We start from the raw sequence: 24,418 nt of genomic DNA on the forward strand, positions 1-24,418 counted from the left end.
GAGGAGGACACCCCGCTCAGTACACTCGTCCTCCAGGTGCTGAGATACAGCAGCTCGGCACTAACAAGCACCAACCTGGTGCTGAGAAAATTCCTGAATGAATTTCAGAGTCAAATACAAGTAACTCTGGGGTTGCCCCAGCCTGGATTCAACACACCCTTCCTGGGCTCCAGAGTCTCCAGCTCCAGATCCTAGACGAGCTCTGACACACTCCCAGCATCACTGCATGTCCCCCCACCTCTCACACTGTGAGCCCTTAGAAGGTGGGTCTGTGCAGGTAACTGGATGTGACCACTGGAGAAACCTTGGTTGAATTCTTGCTCCTGTAAGGCTCAACAGATAAGAGCTGAGCAGCCTCACCATTCAGCTTTCATTGTACCTCTGTTTATGTCTTCACTTGGTTTCAAGGCCTTCCACACACTGTTTCAACACAGCTGACCCCTCAAGTGACTTTAACGAGAAATTATTTAAACTACAACGTCTTCCCTGAACCCACTGTGCCTGATTGCACCCCACACCTTGCTGCACACTAACTCCCAACTGCTTGCAATGTCTTTATTGTCTTTTCCTTTTTGTCTTTTATGATTATCCTAATCATCCACATGGGTGAAGTTCTATCCAAAGTTCCACCTCATTCATTAAACTCTCTCTAACTGCTGGGGTGTCTGGCCTATGAACTTGAGGAAACTATTCCTCTGCTTTGCTTGTAGCCTTGAAGGAGGTTCTGGTCTGGGACATCTCTGCCCATGCATCAGAGTGTCCCTCAGGAGTTCCCAGAAGTAGGGGAGTATCATCCACACAGTCATTGTCAGCCCTCTAATGACCATCACGAGGTTATAATCTGGTTCCCACCTCCAGAGCCCCCAAATTATTTGCTAAGCATGCATCCTTGAGCAGTGAGATTGCTGAATTAATAATTAATCAATGGCACCCAGACCCCAGCCTTCATTCTCAGGCGATGACTCGTGTCCACTCACCTGCCTCACCTGATGCTACAGGAAGCCCATCCAGAGGGCCTCTCACTCATGAGGACTGGGGAGAGGTGGAGAGCACCGCTCTCCCTCTTTCTCCCGGGCTCCTGCCTGCTTTCACCAATGGGTGCTTTTGTTCAGACCACCCTCCAGGTTTGGCTGTGATATCACTGCAGGTTTCTCAGATTTGGTGGAAAATCCTCACCTGACTCGTCAAGAGCTTGTTCTCATCGACAAAGTAGTTTGGCTGCTCCATCGACTGTGCAAGACTCTGCCCTCCCCGCCTAGCAGTTCTGGAGGATGAAAGTTCCTGATGAAAGTGTCCATCCACAAACCAGAGGCAGTAAGTGTAGGGACTCCTGGACCTGGTTCAGACACAGCCGTGCAGAAATACTGCAGAGCTTGATCCTGAGCTCAGAACCAGTGGATCGAAAGTAAACACTACTATTTATGAGTAATGATCCCTTCCCAGTGTGTGAGAAATGTTGTGTTGTGTGTGTGAAAGAGAGAGAGATTGATTTTAAAACTTGGCTCATGAGCCTGGGGGTCTCGTGCGTCCAAAGGTGCAGGGCTGGCAAGCAGGCAGGAGACTCAGGGAAGGAGTGATGTTACAGACAGAGTCCAGGGTGGTCTGGACAATAGTGTGGCTGGCCTGACTCTCTTCCCTCTGAGATTTAGGAAAATCGTGAGTTTATCATCACCCTCATATTGCACAACTTTTATAAGGCCTGTGTGTTTGGCTTTTCCTTTGTTCTTATTGTTAGTGTGCTGCTATATTTGTGGAAAGAATAGCTGTGCAATGTTCTGACTTCTGTAAATTCATGAACTTACAATAGGGAGTTCCCTGAAGGTTCAGTGGTTAAGACTGCACTTCCAATGCAGGGTTGCAGAACTAGGAATCAGTTGATGGGGGGGAACCCGGATCCCACAAGCTGCAGGGCATGTTGAAAAAAATAAAAAGAAAACAAAAATTTTTTTAGAGAATCTACAATAGATTATTAAGAATAAATAAATTCTTAGTCACACTGGAAGAGAATGCAGAAGGTACTATTATCATATTAGGTAGTGAGACTGTAGGTGAATTTTTTTCCATTTAAATAATTATTTGCTGTTGTTGTTAGTATGTGGTGTGCAATCAGGAAAAAATGAAAGAAGGAAAAGAGCTGATTTTGGCTGTCGTGATGCAAAAAAGGAAGAAAAGAAAACAAAATGTACATGTACTATCCAATTTATTCCATTTATTACTCTGAAGTCAGTCAGATATAATCACAGCTTAAGTATCAAGTGTTTGGAATGAGACTCAGAAGTGCCCAGCCCAGGATCACACAGCTGGTGGAAGCCAGGTCCTGAGACAACCAGCCCAGTGTTCCATCGCTATGGCACCTTCAGAGAGGAAGAGTATTGGAGTTTCAACTTCAGCATCAGTCCTTCCAATGAATATTCAGGACTGATTTCCTTTAGGTTAGACTGGTTTGATCTCCTTGCAGTCCAAGGAACTCTCAAGAGTCTTCTCCAATACCACAGCTCAAAAGCATCAACTCTTCACTGCTCAGCTTTCCTTATGGTCCAACGCTCACATCCATACATGAATCCTGGAAAAACCATAGTTTTGACTAGACAGACCTTTGATGGCAAAGCCATGTCTCTGCTTTTTAATATGCTCTCTAGGTTGGTCATAGCTTTTCTTCCAAGGAGCAAGCGTCTTTTAATTTCATGACTGCAGTCACCATCTGCAGTGAGTTTGGAGCCAAAGGAAATAAAGTCTGTCACTGTTTCCATTGTTTCCCATCTATTAGCCATGAAGTGATAGAACCAGATGCCATGGTCTTAGTTTTTTGAATGTTGAGTTTTAAGCCAGCTAGTCATCAGACTAGCTTGATACATTTGTGAATGGAAGCCCTGAAAATAAGAGTAACCTCAGGGAAAGTGACTTTGAAGGTCACTGGGATTTAATTACAGAACTTTGGCAGGACTGAGGAAACAGAGGCCCTTGGAGGGCACAAACAAACCTTGTCTACACCAGGACCCAGGAGAAAGGAGCAGTGTCCGCACTAGAGACCGAGCCAGACTTGCCTGTGAGTGTTAGGGAGTCTCTGGCGGAGGCATGGGTCAACCGTGGCCTGCCTTGGGGTCAGGGCCACTTGACTGCAACAGTCCTGGGAGGCGTGGCGTGCTGGCATAAGTCCTTTTGCAGGAGGTTGCTGTTCCCCCTACCATAGTTTGGCTTCAGGTCTAACTACAGGAAGAGAACACGGGCCCACCCATCAGCAGAAAACTGGATTAAAGGCTTACTGAGCATGGCCTTGCCCACCAGAACAAGATGGGCAAAGCTTTTCCCCATGGCCAGTCCCTTGCGTCAGGAAACTTGCACAAGCCTCTTATTCTCATCCATCAGAGGGCAGATGGAATGAAAACCACAATCACAGAAAACTAACCAAACTGTTCCCATGGACCACAACCTAATTTCATTCTAACTCAGTGAAACTATGCGCCATGCCATGTAGGGCCATCCAAGACAGACAGGTCATGATGGAGAGTTCTGACAAAATGTGGTCCACTGGAGAACAGAATGGCAAACCACTTCATTATCCTTGCCTTGAGAACCCCATGAACAGTATGAAAAAGCAAAAATATATGACACAGAAGGTGAACCTCCAGGTTGGTAGGTGTCCAATATGGTACTGGGGAAGAGTGGAGAAATAGCTCCAGAAAGAATGGAGAGGCGGAGCCAAAGTGGAAACGATGCCCAGTTGTGGCTGGTGGTGAAAATAAAGTCTGATGCTGCAAAGAATAATATTGCATAGGAACCTGGAATGTTAGGTCCATGAATCAAGGTAAATTGGAAGTGGTCAAACAGGAGATGGCAAGAGTAAACCCTGACAGTTTAGGAATCAGTGAACTAATCAGGACTGGATGGGTGAATTTAATTCAGATGACCATTATATCTACTACTGTGAGTAAGGATCTCTTAGGAAAATGGAGCAACACTCAGAGTCAACAAAAGAGTCCAAAATGCAGAAGTTGGGTGCAATCTCAAGAACGACAGAATGATCTCCATTCATTTCCACGGCAAACCATTCAATAACACAGTCATCCAAGTCTATGCCCCAAACATTAATGCCAAAGAAGCTGAGGTTGAACAGTTCTATGAAGACCTACAAGATCCTCTAGAACTAATGCCAAAAGAAGGATGTCCTTTTCATCACAGGAGACTGGAATGCAACAGTAAGAAGTCAAGAGATACCTTGAGTAACAGGCAAGTTTGGCCCCGAAGTACAAAATGAAGCAGGCTAAGAGTTTTGCCAAGAGAACACACTGGTCACAGCAAACTCCATCTACCAACAACACAAGAAATGACTCTACACAAGGACATCACCAGATGATCAAGAGTGAAATCAGATTGATTGTATTCTTTGCAGCCAAAGGTGGAGAAGCTCTACACAGTCAGCAAAAACAAGACCAGGAGCTGACTGTGGCTCAGATCATGAAGTCCTTATTGCCAAGTTTAGACTTAAATTGAAGAAAGTAAGGCAAACCACTAGGCCATTCAGGTATGACCTAAATCAAATCCCTTATGATTATACAGTAGAAGTGACAAATAGATTCAAGGGATTAGATATGATAGACAGAGTGCCTGAAAAAATATGAATAGAGTTTCATGACATTGTACGGGAGGTGCTGATCAAAATCATCCCGAAGAGAAAGAAATGCAAAAAGGCAAAATGGTTGTCAGAGGAGGCCTGACAAATAGCTGAGAAAGGAAGAGAAGTAAAAGGCAAAGGAGAAAAGGAAGGATACACCGTCTTAGAGTAGAGTTCCATAGAATAGCCAGGAGAGATAAGAAAGCCTTGCTAAATGATCAATGCAAAGAAATAGAGGAAAACAATAGAATGACCAGAAATCTCTACAAGAAAATTAGAGATACCAATGGAACATTTCATGCAACGATGGGCACAATAAAGGGCAGAAACAGTAGGGACCTAACAGAAGCAGAAGATATTAAGAAGAGGTGGCAAGAATACTTCCAGAAGAACTATACAGAAATGATCTTAAAGACCCAGATAACCATGACGGTGTGATCACTCACGTAGAGCCAGACATTCTGGAATGTGAAGTCAAGTGGGTCTTAGGAAGCATCACTATGAACAAAGCTAGTGGAGGTGATGGGATTCCAGCTGAGCTATTTCAAATCTTAAAAAATGATGCTGTAAAAGTGCTTCAGTCAATATGTCAGCAAATTTGGAAAACTCAGCAGTGGCCACAGGACTGGGAAAGGTCAGTTTTCATTCCGATCCCAAAGAAAGGCAATGCCAAAGAATCTTCAAACTACCAGACAATTGCTCTCATTTCACAAGCTAGCAAGATTATGCTCCAAATCCTTCAAGCTATGCCCTAGCAGTATGTGAACTGAGAACTTTCAGCTGTTCAAGCTGGATTTAGAAAAGGCAGAGGAACCAGAGGTCAAATTGCCAACATCGGTTGGATCATCAAAAAAGCAAGAGAATTCCAGAAAAACATCTACTTCTGCCTTATTGAGTACACCAAAGCCTTTGACTGTGTGGATTACAACAAACTGTGGGAAATTCTTAAAGAGATGGGAATACCAGACCACCTGTCCTGCCTCCTGCCAAATCTGTATGCAGGTCAAGAAGCAACAGTTAGAACCGGATATGGAACAACTGACTGGTTCCAAATTGGGGAAAGAGTACGTCAAGGCTGTATATTGTCATTCTGTTTATTTAACTTCTGTGCAGAATACCTCATGTGAAATGCCTGGCTAGATGAAGCACAAGCTGGATCAAGATCACTGAGAGAAACCTCAGATAGGCAGATGACACCACCCTAATGGCAGAAAGCAAAGAGGAACTAAAGAGCCTCTTGAGGAAGGTGAAAAAGGAGAGTGAAGAAGCTGGCTTAAAGCTCAACATTCAAAAAACTAAGATCATGGCATCCGGATCTGTCACTTCATGGCAAATAGATGGGAAAACAATGGAAACAGAGACTTTATTTTGGGGGGCTCCAAAATCCCTGCACATAGTGACTGCAGCCATGAAATTAAAAGACGCTTGCTCCTTGGAAGAAAAGCTATGAACAACCTAGACAGCATATTAAAAAGCAGAGACACTACTTTGCCAACAAAGGGCCATCTAGTCAAAGCTATGGTTTTTCCAGGATTCATGTATGGATGTGAGAATTGGACTATAAAGAAAGCAGAGCACCGAAAAATTGATGCTTTTGAACTGTGGTGTTGGAGAAGACTCTTAAGAGTCCCTTGGACAGCAAGAAGATCAAACCAGCCAATCTTAAAGGAAATCAACCCCAAATTTTTACTAGAAGGACTGATGTTGAAGGTGATGCTCCAATACTTTGACCACTTGATTTGAAGAATGGACTCATTGGAAAAGACCCTGCTTTCAGGAAAGATTTTAGGCAGGAGTTGAAGGGGACGACAGAGGATGAGATGGTTGGGTGGCATCACCGACTCAATGGACATGAGTTTGACCAAACTTCAGGCAATAGTGAAGGACAGGGAAGCCTGTGTGCTGCAGTCCATGGGGGTAGCAAAGAGTCGGACAACAAGAACAAGAGGGCTATGGATTATCACCAATAAGCTAGGCCTATGAATGTGGCCATGTCATCGAATTTGTCTCATTTGTGAATAAAGAGATACAGCTAGATATTTTTATTGTGATTGTCATGATCAGTATTGTATATTTACAGTAGGTTGAAAGGTAGATGAAGACTGTGACAAGTAGATTGATAGGTAGATAGATAGACAGATGTACAGCAGTGGTAAGTGTTGGAACTGAACTCAGATTTGTCTGACATTGTGATGAAACTAGTATAACATCCCTTAATGCTACTTATAAACTGAAGTTAGCTGTGATTCAAGACAGAAAGGGCAACTTCTTCCTTGCAGTCTGCATTGTAAAGGTATTCCAGCTACCACCAGTATTCACAAACACGTTCAGTTTAGATTTAAACATTTCTTCCAGGAAACTGTCAAAGAAGATAACGTTAGAGTGTTTTGTCCATTTAGTATAAATGTATAATAGTTTCAAGGTGGTAGGTCAGAAGTGAAAGAGGATGATCAGTGTTTAATCACTACAAACTTAAGTCATTGCCCTTTAAACTTCCAGTCACGCAGACCAAGTAAAGCAGAGGACTCTACAGTTTTGGATCTGGTGCTTTCTCTTTATTCATGTTTATCCTAACTGTACAGCATTTGATGTTGAATTATTGAAATGAAATCTTATTGTGACATTTCAGAGTAGTCGTGCACATTTTCCTGGGGAGAAAATGAATTACAGAACAAAATGAAGATGAAAAAACACAAATGAAAGGTGATAAAAGTAGCAACAATAAACCGTCTTTTTAGGGACCTTTAGAAGTCTGAACATCATCTGAGAACAGTAATTATTCTCAGCGTGTCTTCAAACTTCCAAATTTCTTTGTTCTTCTGAAAGGAACTTAGTTAACATTCTTTTTGTTGTTCAGCTGCTCAGTCGTGTCCAACTCTGCGACGCCATGCACTGCAGCACGCCAGGCTTCCCTGTCCTGCACCATCTCCAGGAGCTTGCTCAAACTCATGTCCACTGAATCAGTTTTGCTATCCAATCATCTCATCCTCTGTTGTCCCCTTCTCCTCCTGCCTTCAATCTTTCCCAGCAGCAGGGTCTTTTCTAATGAGTTGGCTCTTGGCATCAGGTGGCCAAAGAATTGGAACTTCAGTTTCAGCATCAGTCCTTCCAATGAATATTCAGGACTGATTTCCTGTAGGATAGACTGGTTTGATCTCCTTGCAGTCCAATGGACTCTCAAGAGTCTTCTCCAAGACCACAGTTCAAAACATTCAATTCTTTGGTGCTCAGCTTTTATAGTCCAACTCTCACATCCATACATGACTACTAGAAAAACCATAGCATTGACTAGATGCTCTTTGTTGGCAAAGTAATGTATCTGCTTTTTAATATGCTGTCTTGGTTGGTCATAGCTTTTCTTCCAAGGGGCAAGCATCTTTTAATTTCATGGCTTCAGTCACCATGATAATAACACCAATAATAACACCAATAATCTGTAGTTATTTTGGAGCCGAAGAAAATAAAAGTCTCTGTTTCCATTGTTTTCCCATCTATTTGCCATGAAGTGATGGGACCAGATGCCATGATCTTAGTTTTCTGAATGTTGAGCTTTAAGCCAATTTTTATTTGAAAGAAGGAATGACACTGGAAGATCTATAAAACTTAGAGAAACAATGAATTACTTTAAAAAAAAATCTTACATTAGTACAAGTGACACCCAGTGTGCAAAACAGGCTTATGGATTTTAATGGAACAGAATAGGCAATAGTGATATTGTTTCAGGTCCACTGAGCAAATAACCTTTAAGAAACTATCACTTGCATAGTTTTAGCTTTGTATCAAAGATAAACATCCACAAATAACAGGAAAGGTTATTAAAAATATTACTCCTAATATGTGTGGTCCTTTTTATTTTCATAGATTTCAATCAAAATAATGGATTCGGTGCAAAAGCAAACATAAAATCCAGTGAGACAGACAAGGAAAAGACTTGCAAAAATATAATAATGAAAAAACTTTCACTGTTGCCACTATAGAGTTTATTTGGAGAAATAGTTATTTTTCATATAAAAATCATGGGTTATTAACATTGTTCTAAATACATTAGTTGAAAATGTTTAAACTGTTATTTCTATTACCGGAAATAGCGATAGAAGTAACCACATAAACAAAATTATCCTTGGGGTCCTCACTAATTTGCAGGACTGTATAAATATCCTGACCAAAATGTTCTGATAATCTTTGACTACACAGTCACTGGGTCAGGACTCGGGGACAGTGTGACTACACAATTCTCGGTGCAGGAGAGGAGGGATCAGGGCAAAGTCCCAGGTACCGGATGTGGTTCTCAGGGTCTCAGGTTCTCAGAGTCAAGGGCCTTGTTTGGGGCAGGGACTGTGTTGGGGATCCCTAGTCTCCTCGAGTTTCACTTTCTCTTCGCAAACTGTGTTGTGCCTTTCTGCCCCGACACTCGTGTCTTGAGCCTAGTTCTCACTCCCATTGGGTGTCTGGTTTCTAGAAGCCAAACAGCGGCCCCAAGGTTCCAGGTTATAGTCTCCACCGATACCCCACCCCCACCCCCACCCTCCGCCGGGACTCAGCTTCTCCCCAGATCCCAGGGATACAGGTCATGGGGCCGCGAACCCTCCTCCTGCTGCTCTCGGGGGTTCTGGTACTGACCGAGACCTGGGTACAGACCGGCCTCTGCGCGGAGGGGCGAGGGGACTGCCCAGGACTCGGGGCGGGGGTAGTGGCGGGGGCAGGATCCCCAGAGAAGGAGACACGCCGCAGCCCTCGCCCAGACCCGTCCTCTCCCACCTGGTCCCGTCTCGTCCCTCCCCTGCTTCCCGCCCCTCTTTCTCTCCCCCAAGAAGTCCCGGTCCTTCTCCGACCTTTTCGGTCTCACGGGCCCCTAGGCCCCTCCCCACTCCCGGCCCCATCACCTCTGACCCGGGACCCGCTCCAGGAGGAACATCGGGCCGGGTCTCACCCCTCCCCGCCCCCAGGCTCCCACTCCCTGAGCTATTTCTGCACCTGCGTGTCCCGGCCCGGCCTCGGGGAGCCGCGTTTCTTTGCCGTCGGCTACGTGGACCGCACACAGTTCGCGCGGTTCGACAGCGACGCCCCGAATCCGAGAATGGAGCTGCGGGCGCCTTGGATGGAGCAGGAGGGGCCGGAGTATTGGGAAGAGATGACACGAGATGCCAAGAAAGCTCAACAGAGAATGCGATTAGCCTTGAACAACCTGCGCGGCTACTACAACCAGAGCGAGGCCGGTGAGCGACGCGGGCTCGGGTCCAGGTCACGACCCCCATCCCCAGGGACCGGCTGGTGTCGTCCCGAATCTCTGGGTCCGAGGGTCATCCCGACATTGCGGGACCCTCACCGCCCTCCGAATCGGGAGGAGGCGGGGGCGGGGCGAGGGAGACTTTACCCGGTTTCTTTTTCAGTTTGGATTTAATCACGGCGGATGGTCGGGGCGGGTCAGGGTCTCACACCCTCCAGTTTGTGTTTGGCTGCCACGTGGGGCTGGACGGGCGCCTCCTCCGCGGGATCTGGCGGACCGCCTATGACGGTGCGGATTACCTCGCCTGAACGAAGACCTGCGCTCCTGGACCGCGGCGAACACGGTGGCTCAGATCACCAAGCGCAAGTGGGAAACCTCCGGGGAGGCAGAGTTCCAACGGAACTACCTGGAGGTCAAGTGCGTGCAGTGGCTCCTCAGACACCTGGAGAAGGGGAAAGACACGCTGCTGCGCGCAGGTATGAGGGGCACCGGGCCTCCCTGATCTCGTCTCAGGCTGGAGCCGGCTTTCCACGAGGAGAGGAAAATGGGCTCCTTCTGGGAACACCGCCCCAACTTCTTGTCTGGAAAGGGCGAATCCCCCCAGGTTTTCATATTCTGTAGAAGACAGTGACACACCAGTGGCCCCATTTCTCTGAAGGACAGTTAAAGCAGTCATTGTTTTTGGATAAGAAACAGAAAACCATCCCTGAAATAACTGGTCAGCAGTGCCCTTTGACCCTGACTGCCATCTTGTGAATCTTGAGTTTCTCTCTCAAGGCCTGTTCTCACCCTGAGACCATCTTAGGAGGCCAGACTCCAGCTTTTCTGAGACATTCAGCCTCCACCCAAATCAGGACCATTACTCTGTATTTTCCCCTTCTGTTAAGTTCAGTCGCTCAGTCGTGTCCGACTCTTTGCCACTCCATGAATCGCAGCAAGCCAGGCCTCCCTGTCCATCACCAACTCCAGGAGTTCACTCAGACTCACATCCATCGAGTCAGTGATGCCATCCAGCCATCTAATCCTCTGTCGTTCCCTTCTCCTCCTGCCCCCAATCCCTCCCAGCATCAGAGTCTTTTCTGATGAGTCAACTCTTCGAATGAAGTGGCCAAAGTACTGGAGTTTCAGCTTCAGCATCATTCCCTCCAAAGAAATCCCAGGGCTGATCTCCTTCAGAATGGACTGGTGGATCTCCTTGCACGGAGTCTACTACCTTGGCACTCACCCTGACTCCAGAACTTTCCAAGAATTAGGAGCTTGTCACAGATCCGGGAATCCAGGCTGGTGTCTGGTGTTTGTTCTGCTTCTTTCAAACCCATTATCTCGTCCATTCTCAGCATGGTCACGTGGTACCGCTTTAGTGGCCCATGGAGTGTGAATTTTCTGATTCTTCCTGTTCAGACCCTCCAAAGACAAACGTGGCCCATCACCGCATCTCTGACCATGACATCACCCTGAGGTGCTGGGCCCTGGGCTTCTACCCTGAGGAGATCTCACTGACCTGGCAGCGTGACAGGGAGGACCAGACCCAGGATATGGAGTTTGTGGAGACCAGGCCTTCAGGGGATGGAACCTTCCAGAAGTGGGTGGCCCTGGTGGTGCCTTCTGGAGAGGAGCAGAGATACACGTGCTGTGTGCAGCATGAGGGGCTACAGAAACCCCTCACCCTGAGATGGGGTAAGGAGGGGGTCGAAATGGAGCTTCCTCTCAGATAAAGCAGGAGCCCTTCTGGACATGATCAACAAGGTCAGGACTGAAGCCTAAAGTCTGGGCTCCTTCCCTTTCTTCCATAGAACCTCCTCAGCCCTCCATTCCCATAATGGGCATCATTGTTGGACGGTTCTCCTCATGGTCACTGGAGCTGTGGTGACTGAAGCTGTGATTTGGAGGAAGAAGCACTCAGGTAGGGAAAGGAGGGTAGGATCTGAGTTTTCTTGTCTCACTGGGCAGGTTTCTGGCCCAGGTGGAAGATTGCCTGCCTCACTACTGGAAAGTACCCTCCACACACATGTGGAATCTGAGCTGATGCTAAGACTGACCCTTTTGTAAAGTACATGTGAAAATGATAGACAAATTTTTCATCTTCATCATTCCAGCTGGGGGCCTGTTACTCAGCATTTGAAGGTCAGGAAGGAATGTCCCTGCTGAGGACAGATCTCAGGTGGTCCAGTCCCCTCATGTCTCCTTCCTTCATGTTCCTGAGCCTGTCCTGGATTTTTGGTCACAGTTCTGAAAAGTTCTTTGTCATCCAGGACTAGGGAGTTCTAAGATCTCATGACTCGGTCTGTCCCTGGTCGCTCACGTGATACTTTCTTCTCACAGGTGAAGTAGGAAGGGGCTACGCTCAGGCTGCAAGTAAGTATGGAGGGGGTGATTCCTGAGACCCTTGTGAGGGTGCAGACAGGAGGCCATGCGGGACTCACCCTCCTCAAAGTGCCTTCTCCAGTTTCTTTCCTGTGGGTTCTGACCACGTCCTGGTTTTGTTCTCCAGGCAATGACGGTGCCCAGGGCTCTGGTGTGCCTCTCACGGTTCTTAAAGGTGAGACCCTGGGGCGTCTAGATTGGGAGAGGGGTTGGGGCAGAGGGGACACACTGGGTGGCAGGGGTCTCTGAGTGGGACATGTGAGCGTGTGGGGGGCTGTGGAGAATGTCAGCCCTTACATGACCGACCTGAACTGCTTCCTGATTCTTTTCTCCCACAGTGTGAGACAGCTGCCTTGTCGGGACTGAGTGATGCTCTGTCCCACTTTGCAACGTCAGATCCCCAGACCCCACTTTACGCAGCTTCGTGTGAATGTGTCTGTGCTCCTATTAGCATAACATGAAGATGTGGGGAGACTGCAGACCTCTTCCAATCCAAACTCCTGGATTTAAAAAGTGCTGCCTAATAGTCACAGCAGGAGGAATATGCGACCTGTCAGCCTGGGATCTTTTCTGAAGAGAAAATATCATTATGTGTAGAGTGCAGACCGGTCGGTGTGGGAGGGAGGGGTGATTAGCTATTGTGGGGAAAGCACAGGCAGCACTGATGTCAGTGTGAGTGGATGATGTGCTGTAGCTTCCGCGAGAGAGCAAGTGGCCTGAGTCCACATTAATAAAGATAGAATACAGAGGCGTCTACACTGATCGTTCCTTCAGCTGGTATTTGTTGTGTGCCTGATAGAGGATGCTCTATTTTTGCATCAGTGAAACCTCAGTGAACTAACAGCAGACACCCTTTGTTGGCCTCGTGCAGTGTGTTCTGGTGAGGGGGGCAGAGTGAGCCTAATAAGTGAGGGAAGTGTCTGCCTAGAGATTGGCAAGTGCTCTGAGGAAGGTGACCCAGAGTATAAGTGTGTGGGTACAGGGAATGTGGCTGTTTTACTAGGGTGGTCAGTGTAGGCCTCGTTGAGGAGATGATCTTTGAGTAAAGATGTGAAGGACATGAAAGAATGTCCATAAGCATGTCTGGGGGGAGTTCTCTCCAGGCAGAGGAACCTCCAGTGCAAATACAGGAGGGCAGGAGAGTGTGTGTGTTCAAGGAAGAGCCAGAGGCAGGTGTGGCTGGAGGAGCGAGGAATTGACATGAGATCTGGTGTCTGGCCAGATCATGTGGACCTCCAGGATATTAGAAGGTGTCTGATGTCTGTGAAAGATGTGGACTCATAAGATGGTTTGACTAGAAGATGACCTGGTATGACTGCTCGTTAGAAGCATTAGTCTAACTGCTGAACAGAATCATGAGGTGAAGGGTGAGCGATGCAGTGGAAGAGCCTGTAGGATTAGTGCGGTGTCCAGGGTGGGGATGCTGGTGCTCCCCTGGACCCGCATTAGATCTAGACAGTGGGATTGGAGCCTGATAATCTGCATTTGTAATAAGGTTGGTGCTGATGCTGCTGGTCTTCAGATCACACTTTTAGTAGCAGGAACTTACCTAGACCAGGATTCCCACATGCTATGTATCAGCCTCACACACAGAGGTTGTTAAAGAAGCAATCCTTGGTCTTGTCCTAATACTTTGAGAAGGTGGTTCTGGGGAGAGGCTGAGCATTTCGTAAGAAGCCCCACAAGCAATTCAATGATCAGCCAATTTGGGAACCCCTGAGGTATATGACATTGAGTGGCCAGAGAGGGGTCTTAAATCCACATTTAAAAGCATATTTTTTCTTCAGAAAGAAAAGGGAATTTATATTGACAATTCATATTGTCAATTATGAGGTATGATGTTGAGAAATAATGTAGTTCTTACTCCCCCTGAAGACTTAGGCAGTGGTTCACAGTTCAGCGTAATGAAATCCTTGCTCTCTGAAACTATTCTCCAGGTTGAGTTCTCCTCACTTATTCTTGGAGCTAACCCTGGGATCCAAATAAAGTTAGACATACAGTACTATATATATATGGCTCCACGGAGACAGGATCCACAGTGTCCACTCCAGGCCAGGTCCCACAAAGGAAGTTTTGGCCCTGCTGGGGCACACCGTCACTCCTCACACAGTGAGCCCCTCGTGCTGGGCGTGGACCCCGAGCTGAGGACGGACATCACTGAGGCTCCTGACAACTGGAGGTGGTGTGACTCCCACTCTCGACACCCTTGTCAGATGCATCCTGCATAGTTCCAGCTTCTCTGTGTCACAACGTCCTGAGTAGAGTCTGGCACGTGGTCACCTGAGTGCTGGGACTTCAGCATCATGCTGTGTGCTCTGGCAAGAATATGTGGGAAAGTGGGTTTTCTTCTTTAGTGGAGGAAGGTGGTCTCTGCCTCCTACCAAGACTCTTTCAGTGTGGAAATCTCCTAATGTGGAAATGCTCCTAATCAGGTGAGGGGGAGAGAGGGATGGACAAGAATGTCAAATTTCAATTGTTAGAGCAAAGATCTGGAACTGGAACTTGACCTGGTACAATGCAGGCACTCGGGTTTGGCTGAAAGAACAAGCGACTGATAAATGCCATCCGGGGTAGACATCTGCTTGCTTACTTGTTTGTTTGTTTTGTTTTCATTGGAGTGTATTTGATTTACAATGCTGTGTCACTTTCTGCTGTACAATACAGTGAATCAGCTCGAAAGATATTCAGTCTTTTCTAGATTCTTTCCCCATGTACACCATTAGAGAGTGCTGGGTAGAGTTCCCTGTGCTATGCAGTATCCACAGCACTTTAAAGTGCTGCCCAGATGGTGGTGGAGGGAGATCCTAGGAGGATGGCTCTGCTCCAGATGCAGAAGAATCCAGACCAGGTGGGAGCTCATCAGCAGGGTCCAGGACGACATTTCCAAAAAAGGAAAAACTGATGGAATATCCAAAGTATCCACACTTCTTGAATCATTCATGCAAACAGGGGAATCATTAGAGCTGAATTCCTGAGAGCTTCATAGAACATAATCAGCAAAAACAAAGCCTCATCAAGAGGCTCTTCAGTTCTTCCCTTTCTGCCATTAAAGTGGTATCATGTTCTTATCTGAGGTTGTTGATATTGATTTCTCCTGGCAATCTTGATTCCAACTTGTGATTCATCCAGCCTGGCATTTTGCCTGATGTATTCGGCATATCAGTTAAATAAGCAGGGTGCAATGTACAGCCTTATTATCCTCCTTTCCCAATTTTAAACCAGTCTGTAGTTCTGTGTCTGGTTCTACCTGTTGCTTCTTGACTTGCATACAGGTTTTCAGGAGACAAGTAAGGTGGTCTGGTATTCCCATCTCCTTAAGACCATTCAACAGTTTGTTGTGATCCACACGGTCAAAGGCTTAAGCATAGTCAATGAAGCAGAAGTAAGTGTTTTTCTGGAATTCCCTTGCTTTCTCTGTGATCCAACAAATGCTGGCAATTTGATCTCTGGTTCCTCTGCCTTTTCTAAACCCAGCTTGTACATCTGGAACTTCTCATTTCACATACTGCTGACACCTAGCTTGAAGAATTCTGAGTCTAATTTTGCTAGCATGTGAAATGAGTACAATTGTATGGTAGTTTAAACATTCTTTGGCATTGTCCTTCTTAGGGATTGGAATGAAAACTGACCTTTTTCAGTCCTTTGGTTCGCTTCACTTCCTCATATGTAGAAAAGCATTAAATCCTTTCACGGTGAGATCAGCTCCTTGTGACTAGCAGAAAACCTTTGGAAGATAAGCTTGATTGCACTGAACTCCCCCCTTCACCAAAATCATATATACTGACCTTCCCTCCCTACCTCTCTGGAGCTGTTTCTCAGAGCTATCTGGGGTGCTGTCTCCCAGGCTGCAGTCCTCATTTTGCCCCAAATAAAACAACTTACAAGTCTTAAGTTGAGCATCTTTTTAATTGACAAGTGTATTAGTAATGGAAAAGAAAAAGCTGAATGAACTAAGTATGATCAATATATAAATAAAGTGGGAACTGAAGGAATGGGAAGCGTGAAAGAAAGCAATGACTATCAACTATTGCATCAGCCACTGTGTGATGCGGCAGACAGTGGCTGTGACAGAAAAATCAAGCAGCAGTTCTAATAAGGCATTGTGGTGAGAGATTTGGAAATAAAAGCCGAAAGAATCAGCTAAAAAGTATTCAAAGTGGTCACCAACGGGAAAGCAGAAGTTGAGAAGAATCAGGATCACGCACAGATATTTGACTTCTTAATTTACAGACATGTGTGCCTTTGATTACATAATCACACAAGAAAATGAATGAGGATGAAAGTTTATGCTTAATGAGAGCTGAGTGCAACAAATGACACCTGAGAGTTTACTAAAATGCAAGAACATTCGAAACACGCATGCAAACTGCGTGAATGACGTTAACCTTGAATAAAACCATGAAAGAATATATCATCCCATTCAGATACACAGATATGGAATGAGTTCACTATTCCCATTGCCTTACTGTGCACCAGGCAGGGAGGGAACAGGACCTGACTACGTACTCAACCTGGTGCTCAGCGACCGAGAGGGGTGGGATGGGGAAGGTGGGAGGGAAGTTGCAGAGGGAGGAGATACATGTACACTTATGGCTGATTCACAGTGCTGTATGGCAGAAACCAATACAGTATAATGCAAGTATTCTCCAGTTAAAAATAAAACATAAAATACAAATAATTTAAAAATAATAAGATAAATAACAGAACACACAAAAAAGAAAAAGTGCTATTAAGACCAGAACTAGGAACTGAATTCAGGCCTCCTGCCAGCAGATTCTAAGCTTCCCCTGTTAAACTGATGGAGCTGGAGTCTGACACGAGGACTGAAATTCTGGGTGTGTGAGGCCATTATGATCAGTTGGCTCTGTCTGGCATTGATCCAGGTCTTGTAGGCTAATAGGCTCTGGGGAAAAAGAAAAACCAATAAATCACTGACCAACTGGGTGCAGAAGAATGCTTTTCATTTCCTCAGAGATTCTCCTTCAGTTGCTTCAAAGTCAGATTCTGCCTTCCTCTGAGGGAAGACACACCTGTTCTTTTTTGCCTCCTTTTTCCCAGCTCTTGCTGGACTCCTCCCCTGACTCCATCCACATCATCCCCTGTCCCTGCTGCCACCACCCTCCACGACAGGGACAGAAGTGGCAGGACACAAGGACAAGATCCAGAGTGAAAACCCAAGGCCTTTCCGCCTTGAACCCAGATCCATTCTCTAATGCAACGCGAGGCTCCCTCACAGACAGGACCCAGCTCCATGTTCCTCTGGCCTGGGAGTGGACACACACACAGTTCCTTTCTCTCCTCAGCTCTCGGCCTCCTCGCCCGCACAAGCACCTGCTCCACCGCTTGGCTCCACCTCAACCCTGACCTCCACCTTCTGCAGCCCCACCCCTCCCCACCCAGCCCTGCGCCAGCAGCTCTGAACTGGAAAGCCCATCCAGAGGCCAAGGGGACAGCAGCCCCGTCTAGAAACACTGGACTGCCACGGACTCTCCCCCTGACTGGACCCTGGAGCAACCCTGGCCTCACCCAAACCCTCACTCTCGGCCCAGGCCCCTAGGCTGCACTTGGCCTTTCCTGCTCCTTCCGGGGAATCCCAGCTCCACTCCAGTGCTGGGCTGGGCTGAGGCAGAGCAGGCCCTCCTGCATTGCTCAGCCAGGGAGTCAACCAGGACTCGCCCTCACTACCTGCAGGGGATCTGCTTTTCAATGTGGATTGGGGTTCTTGAGAATTTCCCCAGAATGAGGCTGTACCTGGCCCCCTCTACACCCTGGGACTGCCATCCCATCCTCCACCTCCCAGCGGGAGTGCCCCATTTGAATTCCTGTTTCATTCAGTATGCATGGAAATCCTATTAAGGTTTGCCACCTGAAATCATAAACAATTTTATTGAACACTAAAAACTTCAAAAGTGATTTTGAGAAATTAGCACATGATTTTCAGAGTTTTCCCAGCAAATGCCCCAATACATACAAGACAACCATTTCTGCCCCAGAGGCACCAGAACTGATGTTCCCCAGATAAGAACAGGAGAAACTACAGATCTGCTGGGTCCCTGCTCTGGGTGCTACATGGACAGAGTCTGCTGCTGTGAGAACTAACCATCCCTATATGCCCAGGCCGAAGGCCAACTGATAAAGGAATTAGGTTTGGGGATAAGAAACCATGCCCCCAACAAGGCAGCTGACACAGAAGAGGCGGCCTCGACAGAAGGAGCCGAGTCTCTGCCACCTTTTTACTGTTCCACGTTCTGCCTTTGCTCTTTGCCACACACAAAGCTCTGCTTCTCTTTTCCTCTCCCCTCAACCCACTTGATTATGGGGAAGTAGTCAAAGAGCCCATCCCTTCCTCCACATCTCCAAGGCAGTGACCACCATGAGCAAGGGAACTGACTCAGGGGGGCAGGGTGAGGCCACAGAGCGCAGACCCACTGCCCTGCCCGAAAGAGAATCCCAAGGGGCTAGATAGGAAAAACCTGGAGACAGGATAAAATCAGTGACCCCAGTTGCCTGAGGACTGACTGGTCTCCTTTCTTCAAATGGTCAAGGGATGTCTACTAGTCCTCCATATTATGGGGAAGGACAGCCCAGCTAGCATGGGGGCACTTGATGGGAACTTGAGAAAGGTGCAGGCTGGGGGTGACCCAGCAGAAACTGAACTCAGAAGCTAGTTCGTGGCGGAGGAATTTGAGAGGTTGCAAGACATCTCCAAGTGGGGTCTCGCAAGGGGACATCACAGGCAGGGCTCTGACCATCCACTGACCTCTAGTTTGAGCCTTATGATACTTTCACTTGGATTCTTAATAATGACTGAAAACCCAGGGGGTAGAAATGCAGACAGGCACTTAGATCATCACCTTTCCTCTGAATTCCTCTTCAGTTTTTAATCCCCTCCTCACCAGGTACAGACACTTTACTAAAGGTTCTCATTGATTCCTGGATCACCTAGACCCTCCCAACCAGCACATAATCCAACACATGCTCCCCAGACAAGCCCCGGTGAGCCTGACAGAAAACAAAGAGAGCTGAGAACAGAGCAGGGAGCTGAAATCTTCATTGCTGCCGAATCTCACGCAGAGCACCCCCTGCCCAGATTTCTCACCTGGCCTCCCTGTAGCTGATGCTGTCTTCCTCTTCTTAATATAACAATAGACACAAAATCCGATGATAAAAACAACAGCAACAGGAATGCTCACGATCCATCGTGATCTCTGGTGCACCAGGGTCTTTCCTGAAAAAGGACCTTATTATATTCAACCCGGGCACCCCAGAGCCACAGCCTGCTCTCCTCTCCCTGACCCTGGCCTCTGACCCTCCCAGGGTCACAACTGCCTCCAGCCTCACCCCAGTCTCACCCAAGGGTGCGAGGTGTGAACTGTGATTCCCGCTGTGTTCCACAATGCACTTGACCCACTGTTCCTCTCCTTGGGGAATTTTTACAGTTTCCCAGGTGTAGTAGGTCCCATTCCCATCAGACAGGACATCCCCAGACTCCTGGGCGTCCCAGCTCATGGGTTCCTCATCCCGAAACCAGACCACTGAGATACTGCGGGGAAAGAAGCCAAAAGCCTTGCCTGTGAGGTGGACCATGCCCTCTGAGTCCTGGCTGCAGGTCACATTCACGGCTGGGGGCTCTGTGGGGAGAAAGCACAGAGCCAGTGAGGCCTGCGGCCAAGCCCTGCTCCCTCGAAGGAAGACGGAACGCACAGAGCTGCTCCTCCTCACTGTCTACCTCTGGCTGAGCCCTCATCCCCCCAGGCCTGCTCCAAGTTCTGCACCCTGGGGCCCAAGTCCTCTGGCGGGGAAGGGGAAGGGTGAGATGGGCCTCACTCTCTTGGGTCCACTGTTGATGTTTGGGAGGGGGCTGTGAAGGGTGGGCTCCTGGGGATCAGAGGGAATTTTCTGGATCAGGCAGGCTGGGAGCCAGAGGCCCACCCCCATCTAAGGCCCTCCTCTGCTGCCTGACATCCACCTCGCCTCGTACAGTTTCTGTCAGAGGACCCGCTGCTCCCCTGGACGATTGTCACAGGGGCAGTTCATGCCCCACCACCCACCCATCTTTCTACAGTGGATTTAACAGAACAGGAAAGAAACCCCAGGACACAGCGCCAACAGAGCACATAGTGCCCAGAGGACAGGGAGGGTCTCCGTGGGCAAGTCGGGATGGGAGTTTTAAGAACAGGGGCAGAGGAAGGGCCTGGCCCAGAGTCAGTACCTGTCCTCTCCGTGAAGCCCGGCCAGGATTCTAGGTAGCTCCGCAGTCTCCTACAAAGTTCTCCCTGCACGTGGGCCTGGTAATGCTTGCTTAACTCCATTTCCATGGCCAAGGTCCGAGCCGAGGACTGGGGCAGGGTACATCCGTGGGGCTCCGGGTAGCAGGAGAGGAGGAGCTCCCCATTGAAGTAGAGAAGCCGGAAGCCCTGGGGGTGGCTGTCTTCATTGATATCACAGCCCACGGTCTCCTGGAGGGAATGTAAGCCTGCCCCATCCCCACCCCCCCATCAGTGACTCCTCTGGTCCCCAGGGCCTCTGTCCTCGCACCCAAGTGAGAAAGTCCAGATAGAGGGCTCCCCACTGCTCCCCTCCATGTCTTCCCTGTGCTGCTGAACTCACAGACCCCACTTCCTCATCCCCACCCCCAAATTCAGAGGAAAGCGGCCCATGCTCTGGGTCGCAGACCTTCCAGGAAAATGGCCCACAGAACTCTTGCCCCCTCTGCACTCTCACCTCCTTTCTCCTCCTGCAGGGACAGGATTTCTGCTAGAAGTTTTCTGAGCTCCTTCCAGCTCTCATTCAAGTCCATGGTCTCTGTCTCCCACGTCTCTGCTGCCAGTGTTTCAGCCCACCGTCCCCAGGGCTCTGCCCTGCCTTTTTTGTGATCATAGTGCAGGAAGGCCTGACGATCCAAGTATCCTTCAGCAAAAAACCTGGACTGCACAAAGCCATCCCGGGAAAGCACAGTCATGTTGTATAAAAGACTGTGGGATCCTGGGGAAGGAGGAACCACAGATGAAGCTGCTTTCTGGAGACAAGTGCACATCAGATGTTTAACAGACAAGTTCTGTGTCCTGACCTGCTCCAGGTGCTGAGGATGCAGAACATGCATGTGTACAAGGGACCAGAATGAGGAGTTCCATACGGGAAAATGGGAAAGAGAAGGAGGGAGAGGGGAATCGAGGAGAGGAGGGAGAGGGTGGAGACGGACACACGTGTAGGACAAGTGCCAGGACAGGGAGGCACCGGCTCCCTAAGGGTCCAGGGAGGAGGCCAAGGGGAGAGGAAGGAAGAGCAGGGCGAGGGGAGGTGGAGTCAGAGGGAGGGGAGGGCAGTGTCAGACCCAGGACCAGAGGGATCCCTGCTCAGAGGGGGGCCAGGTGAGATGGAGAGCGAGGGCTGCTGCCCCTGGTGCAGGCTCATCATGGACAAGGCGGGCTCCAGGGAGGGTGAGGTAGGAGGCAGAGGGGCCTGAGGGGCTGGGCTGTGGCCCCAAGAGAGATGAAGGTGGGCCAGTAACCTGGGGGAGGTGAAGGAGTGGGTCTGGGCGCAGAGTGCAAAGAGGCATGGTGAGGCCCCAGGTGGGGAGGTGGCTGCACCTGCCAGTGTCCCCTGGGAGAGGAGTCAGTGCCATGTGCATAAGGGTCATGGAGAATTAAAATATCGGAGTGGCAAGGGAAGATAGAACTGAAAGCCAAGGTGCACACTGGGAAGCACCTACATGGTGGGAGGGGCTGGAGGGAGTGAGGTCACACCTCCACAGAGGGTTCGGGTCAGGCAGCCAGCAAGCAGGGGGTGGGGGCCTGGGAGAAGACTCCCTGTAGGAAAAGCCTGCTGACCAAGTGGCACAAACAAGGATTTCGGATACAAGATTGAGATAGTGAGAGTCCACTGGGGTCGTGGAACCAAAGAGAGGGTGATGAAGGCTAAGGAGGTGGGCAGTGGACCACGGGCAGTATTCCTACTGTGGGGGAAGGGAAGAGACTGCAGAGAAGATATGGTGAGGGCCTGGGATTGAGGGGCAAGGGGGGAGCATGGCTCAGGGGTGACCCCCCGCCTTGGGTTAAGGTAAAGACAGAAGAGGAGGGATGCCCTGGGTGAGGGAGGATGAGAGTGAGGTGGAGATTCTGGGCACCATGGGGCCTGTGATTGATGAGAACTTTGTGAGGGCCCAAGGCAGTCGGACAAGGGTGGGAGCAGGGCAAGGTGCCATGGGGGGAACTGCAGAGGGACCAGGGCAAGTGGAGTCCAGCACCTGTGGCCTGGGGAGTGGAGGAATCCAGAGGGTGAGGTTTAGGATGCAGGAGTGGGGAGGGGCCGTGTAGCGGGAAAGGCTCCTCTTGGACGAGGGCCAAGAGCAGGTGCCTGCACGGGGGCGGAGGGTGGGTGTCAAGTGGGGGACAGGTCCTCCCCCAGGGGCTGGGCACTGTGCTCAAGGCCCAGGGATCATTGGCAGGAGAGCTCCCCCTGGTGAAATAGGGCAGAGGGTGGAGGGGAAAATTCATGGGTAAAAGTCATCCCAAGAAAAGTAAGGCTAGTGAAAGCTGAGGGGAGGGAGGAGCCTTGCAGGTGACCGATCCTCGCAGGAAAAGACCCATGAGGGGAGGGACCTGTAGTGGGAAAAGGGATGAGGGTGGGGACGCCTTAGGAAGAGATCAGAGAGCCGTAGAGAGGAGGGGGCAGCAGGGAGGGGAGAGGGCAGCACCGAGGGGGGAGGGCAAATCCTGAGGGGGCTCGAGGGCCAGCAAGGGAGGAGGTAAGGAGAGATTCAGTTGTGGGACCACAGGCACAGCGGAAAATTAGAGTTCACGTTAGTGGGGGAGGGGGGACCACGGAAATCGCAGGAAGAATCCTTTGGTCCCAAAGCCCTCAGACCCAACCTCCGTCAGTGATTCAGGAGCCGCCACAGTGCTCATAGCAGTAGGAAGAGTGTGCATAGAGCTTGCCCCTCCTCAGAGGCCCTGGTCACTAGAAAAAGAGCCCTAACTCTCGGGGCTGAGGATCCCTGAGCGCCGCCAACCTGGAAACTCCTTGTTTCTGGCGTCCAGAAATGAGAAGAGACGGCAGAGCTAAGAATAGGAGAGGACAGCTTTCAGGGGCATAAGAGGGCGCCCCACAGACGGCTAAGAAGTGATCGCCTGAGCCTGGGACCTGGAAGAAACTCCATTCAAGAGAGCAACGGGGCGGGTCGGGGGAGGGGCGGGGGGCGGGCGGTGGCGGGGGGGGGGGGGGGCAGGGAGCGGCAGAGAGCAGGGTGGGGACCAGGCTGCCTTGCCAATCAGGAGAATCTGAGGACTGAGGCATGTGATGAGGACACCGGGGAGGGCAGGTGGAGCAGGGAGAGCAGAGGCTAGGAACTGGAAAGACTGAAACGCGGGATGCAGTGCTCGCCACACGCGTGTGAAGTTCCCGGCCGCTCCTAGACCTTACACCTCTCCGCCCCCCACCTTCCTCCCATCTCCACCCCCAACTCCTCTATTCGCTCAACCCCAGCCGCAATTGAGAGGATCCCCGCGACGCTCACCGAATCCCATCGAATACTAACCACCCGAACCCCTGAAACCACCCCGGGCTCCGTCCGGACTGAGACCTCAAAGAACCCCACTCACCGGCGGCGTTACCCAGGAGCACAAAAAAGGCAGCGTGGGCTAGAAACAGCCAGACATGAGAGAGCCCCATGGCCCAGATCTTCTTTCCCTGCCAGAGGCTCCGGGACCGAAGAAAAGCTGGCGGACCCCAGGAACCGCGGCGGAAAACTGAGCTCTGGTGACGTCCGCCAGCAGATCCACCCCCCCTGGCCGGGGCCGCCCGGCCCCGCCCCCGCCCCGGCCCCGCCCCGGCCCCGCCCCGCCCCGGCCCCGCCCCGGCCCCTCTGCTTGGTTAGCGGGTCTCTGTCCACTTCTCAGTTCCGTTCAGTTCAGTCGCTCAGTCGTGTCCGACTCTTTGCGATTCCATGAACCGCAGCATGCCAGTCTTCCCTGTCCATCACCAACGCCTGGAGTTTACCCAAACTCATGTCCATTGAGCCGGTGATGCCACCCAACCCTCTCATCCCGTCGTCCCCTTCTGCCCTCAATCTTTCCCAGCATCAGAGTCTTTTCCAATGAGTCAGCACTTCACATCAGGTAGCCAAAGTACTGGAGTTTCAGCTTCAGCATCAGTCCTTCCAATGAACACCCAGGACTGATCTCCTTTAGGATGGACTGGTTGGATCTCCTTGCAGT

The 24,418-nt window shown here is 49.5% G+C and overlaps 1 protein-coding gene and 1 pseudogene across 3 annotated transcripts; one reads left to right on the forward strand and one right to left on the reverse strand.

The window, feature by feature from the left end:
• Positions 1–9,144: 9,144 nt before the first annotated feature.
• Positions 9,145–12,965, forward strand: LOC139178998 (BOLA class I histocompatibility antigen, alpha chain BL3-7-like; annotated as a pseudogene).
• Positions 12,966–16,090: 3,125 nt separating this feature from the next.
• LOC109577087 (MHC class I polypeptide-related sequence B) lies at positions 16,091–23,983 on the reverse strand. Of its 3 annotated transcripts, none has more exons than XM_019985844.2 (6): positions 23,804–23,983; positions 20,928–21,188; positions 20,416–20,679; positions 19,775–19,834; positions 19,303–19,431; positions 16,091–17,106 (listed from the first exon to the last, which is right to left on the reverse strand). In XM_019985844.2, the coding sequence occupies exons 1-6, from the start codon at positions 23,871–23,873 to the stop codon at positions 16,994–16,996; spliced, it is 897 nt and encodes a 298-aa protein (XP_019841403.2). In that variant the 5' UTR covers positions 23,874–23,983; the 3' UTR covers positions 16,091–16,993. The 3 variants fall into 3 exon arrangements, with proteins under 3 accessions (XP_019841403.2, XP_019841404.2, XP_019841401.2); XM_019985845.2 differs by having other exon boundaries at positions 19,556–19,834; XM_019985842.2 differs by lacking the exon at positions 23,804–23,983 and having other exon boundaries at positions 20,928–23,395.
• Between the last annotated feature and the right edge of the window lie 435 nt (positions 23,984–24,418).

The sequence above is a fragment of the Bos indicus genome, chromosome 23 (genome assembly GCF_029378745.1).
Source record: "Bos indicus isolate NIAB-ARS_2022 breed Sahiwal x Tharparkar chromosome 23, NIAB-ARS_B.indTharparkar_mat_pri_1.0, whole genome shotgun sequence".
Taxonomy (NCBI): domain Eukaryota; kingdom Metazoa; phylum Chordata; class Mammalia; order Artiodactyla; family Bovidae; genus Bos; species Bos indicus.